Genomic DNA, 3,391 nt, shown 5'->3' on the forward strand with positions numbered 1-3,391 from the left:
TATACTACGTGGTATGTGTTTAGTTTACAATAACAACCCAGCGGTTGCGTGTTTTTTTATTATTGTTCTTTTTTTGGAGGGGGATGGTTTTTTCTTTCCCAATTGTTGTCTTTCCATTTGTTCCATTTAGTGATTTCACTCCGTGACGTTTTTAAGGAAGAGAGAGAGTGTTTTTCAGTATCAGATGTTTTAAGTTATGTGACGGTGAGAAAGCAGTGACCCACGCGCGTGTGGTATTGCAGCTTTTGTGACATGACAACTAACATGGGATCAGCTACTGTTTCCCTAGAACTGTAATTTAAGTTCTGTGTCGTTAAACTTATTGTTTAACTTGGGAGACTTTGTCAGTTAACACTGAAACGTAAGCGACTTTGATAATTTCCACTTCCGTGGCTATCTTTAACTTGGGAATGAACTAGGGAGAATTTGTCAGATAACACTGAAACGTAAGCGACCCTGATTTCCACTTCCATGGCTATGTTTAACTTGGGAATGAACTAGGGAGAATTTGTCAGATAACACTGAAACGTAAGCGACCCTGATTTCCACTTCCATGGCTATGTTTAACTCGGGTCTGAACTAGGGAGAATTTGTCAGATAACACTGAAACGTAAGCGACCCTGATAACTTCCACTTCTGTGACCACACTAGAAACATCCAACAAATATTACTTTAAAACTTTTAACATTCAATATTTTAATAAGAGTTACTAATGAGATACGTGTACAATAGAGATGTGTTTCATTAATGTGTGAGGTTATTTTCCAGTTCTTAATGTTGCCACCGGAAAAGCACCAATGCAGTCTTCTGTGGCTGGAAGAGGTGTACCAGAGAAGGCTGTAGATGGCAGCACAAGCACTTTCTTTGACTTTCGCACTTGTACGATGACGAAGACAGAGAGAGAAAGAGCCCCCTGGTGGTATGTAAATTTGCTGGAGGTCTACGTGATTCAGCTGGTGCGAGTAGATTTTGGAATGGCCTGTTGCTGTAAGTTCCAACTTTCTTTACTCTAGGTTATTTGTACATTATGAATGTAAACTGTTTTTACTGACATTTACTGCTACGACTTCCCCCAAAAATAGTAAATATTGCATCGTTTAAAAGCTGAAAGCTGACCGTATTAGCAGCCACTAAGAATTAAGGTAGGTCCAATACATACTCGGGGGTTCTCGCAATTTTTTTGGAGCATCTCATTCATTTATGAAAATACTTCAATGAAAGTGGATCAGATCCATGGCTTGTGTCCCTAACCGAAGAAAAAAAAACACACTTCGCACTTTGGGGCCATTGGGGCATTATAAGGGTTATGGTCAAATGCCTATTTGAATAGAGTAATCATAATAGAGTTAGTGGTGGGGTCTGGCCCTTTAACTCACGGTTTCACCAAAAAAAAAAAACTGAGCATTTGCTGTTACATTACCCTTGTTAATGAGATATTCCAAAACTTGAAACCCCTCCCCCAAGACAGGTGCATGTGGCAACTTAACAGCTTAACCAAAATTTATTTAAAATAAAGTAATATTACGTAAAACCACTTACAAATTCTTATTACAATTGTGACTGTTATTGTAATAAGTCCTCACAACTGTATAATAACATTATAATCCTTTTTGTTTTCATTTCATCAACAGCAAATGGTCAAGAAGCAACAGTTGTGGTGCGTGTGGGCAATAATCGACCTGATCTTGGTGTAAACCCTATTTGCAACAAGTTTACGGGTTTTATTGGTAAGTTTCATATCAGTGAACTTTATTTACATTTTACCTGTTTATGTCGTAGAGTGTGTTAATTGTGATTCGTGGCAGTTGAACAATAATAAAATGAAACTTTTTCAGAGGAGGGTCGTCCACTTTATCTTCCTTGTGTGACCTCCATTCCTGGTGCCTTTGTGAGTGTTCACCTAGAAACACCAGGTGGACAGCCACTGTCGATCTGCGAAGTTTTCGTTTACTCGGACAGAGGTAAGGCCTAGTTTGTTGTTGTTGTTGTTGAACATAAGTTATTGGCAACAAATGTTACTTTATGTCGTTTCCCTATATTATTAACACATCCCCAGCATATATCCAGAAGGACTCAAATATTTTACATATATATATATATTTATACATTTCTAACCTACTTTCTTTTTGGTCTTCTTTTGCTTTTATCCGAATAATTCCTTCATCTCAAGTAACAATTAAATCTTACTACTTGATCTCGTAGTCGTCATTTGCAACAGTTAAAATTCTATTTTTATTTCACCAAAAAAAATAATTCCACTTCTGACACCACTATTGTATTGCTGTTCTTTCATTGGCGGGTTCTTTTAAATTATCCAGTCCACATAAATGACAACAAATTAGTTTATTTTTTCCTTAACAGTTTAAAAGCTTGTACATTGTGGAACTTGTAGGCCATGTTTAGGTATAACTCTAACTGTACCACACTAACATAATAAATAAACTTGTACCACTTCACAGCTGAAAATGAAAACGTATTTATTCACTCTACCAGCTAGAAACAACTCTACTACATATTTAAACTATCTTCTCAGTGTTTCAGCCAGCCCCTTATTTACTTAACTCTATCTTATTAAACCTTTCGACACAGCTCCCTCTAACAAACAAATTAATTAAAAATATAGCTTTTAAAGATATTATCGTTGACCGTTGGTCAAAGCAACTTACCCACCTCATCAGAATTGAAAATTCACTCCGCAATGAATTCAATTAAGTAAACATACTGTTTTTTTTAAAGCAATTCCCATTGAGAGATGCCCGTCATTCAGGGACCAGCCACTAGGGGGCACTTCAACTTACAATGGAAAATGTTATATTTTTTATGACAACCAACCAAAGACTTTCACGCAAGCACGTGAGTTGTGTCAAGTCCGTGGAGGGTCCCTTGTGGATGAAACAAGTCCGGCCCTACAGGGATTCTTGAGCTGGGAAATGTATCGTCGGCACAAAAATCGTCCAACACCCAAGTTCTGGATGGGTGCTGTCCGAGACCCACGAGAACCCAAGAACTGGAAATGGATTAACGGTAAGTTGTGAGGTACCTGCTGGACCAATATAGTTAATATAACACTGTTTTTGTTAATTTATAAAACATCTTACATATTGAGGGAATGTTTGGGCTGTTTCATGTATTATACTTAATTCTCAATACGAATGTTCTGAATCACTTTTCAGGTAATGACGTCACTATATCGTTCTGGAACCTTCCTGTAACCAATCAGAACTGTTCGGCATATGATGGAAGTAGAGGCTGGCTTTGGTCAGACACAGACTGTAATGTGAACTTGAATTTTATTTGTCAACACAGTGAGTCACTATCTGATATACTGTTAATATAAAATAACATTAGATTCACACAGTGAGCCACTATCTGATATACTGTTAATATAAAA

At 37.2% G+C, this 3,391-nt stretch overlaps 1 protein-coding gene across 1 annotated transcript in view; it reads left to right on the forward strand.

The window, feature by feature from the left end:
• Window positions 1–768: 768 nt before the first annotated feature.
• The window catches only part of LOC106476826, a gene marked incomplete at its 5' end in the record, with an annotated part of 7,987 nt that continues 5,364 nt past the window's right edge, over window positions 769–3,391 (forward strand). The window contains 5 exons of the mRNA XM_013937446.2: window positions 769–987; window positions 1,632–1,727; window positions 1,836–1,961; window positions 2,737–3,024; window positions 3,174–3,305. Of these exons, the coding sequence (XP_013792900.2) occupies window positions 769–987; window positions 1,632–1,727; window positions 1,836–1,961; window positions 2,737–3,024; window positions 3,174–3,305 (861 nt within the window). The remainder of the gene's footprint in view (window positions 988–1,631; window positions 1,728–1,835; window positions 1,962–2,736; window positions 3,025–3,173; window positions 3,306–3,391) is intronic.

This window comes from Limulus polyphemus, unplaced genomic scaffold (assembly GCF_000517525.1).
Source record: "Limulus polyphemus unplaced genomic scaffold, Limulus_polyphemus-2.1.2 Scaffold11734, whole genome shotgun sequence".
NCBI classification, from domain to species: domain Eukaryota; kingdom Metazoa; phylum Arthropoda; class Merostomata; order Xiphosura; family Limulidae; genus Limulus; species Limulus polyphemus.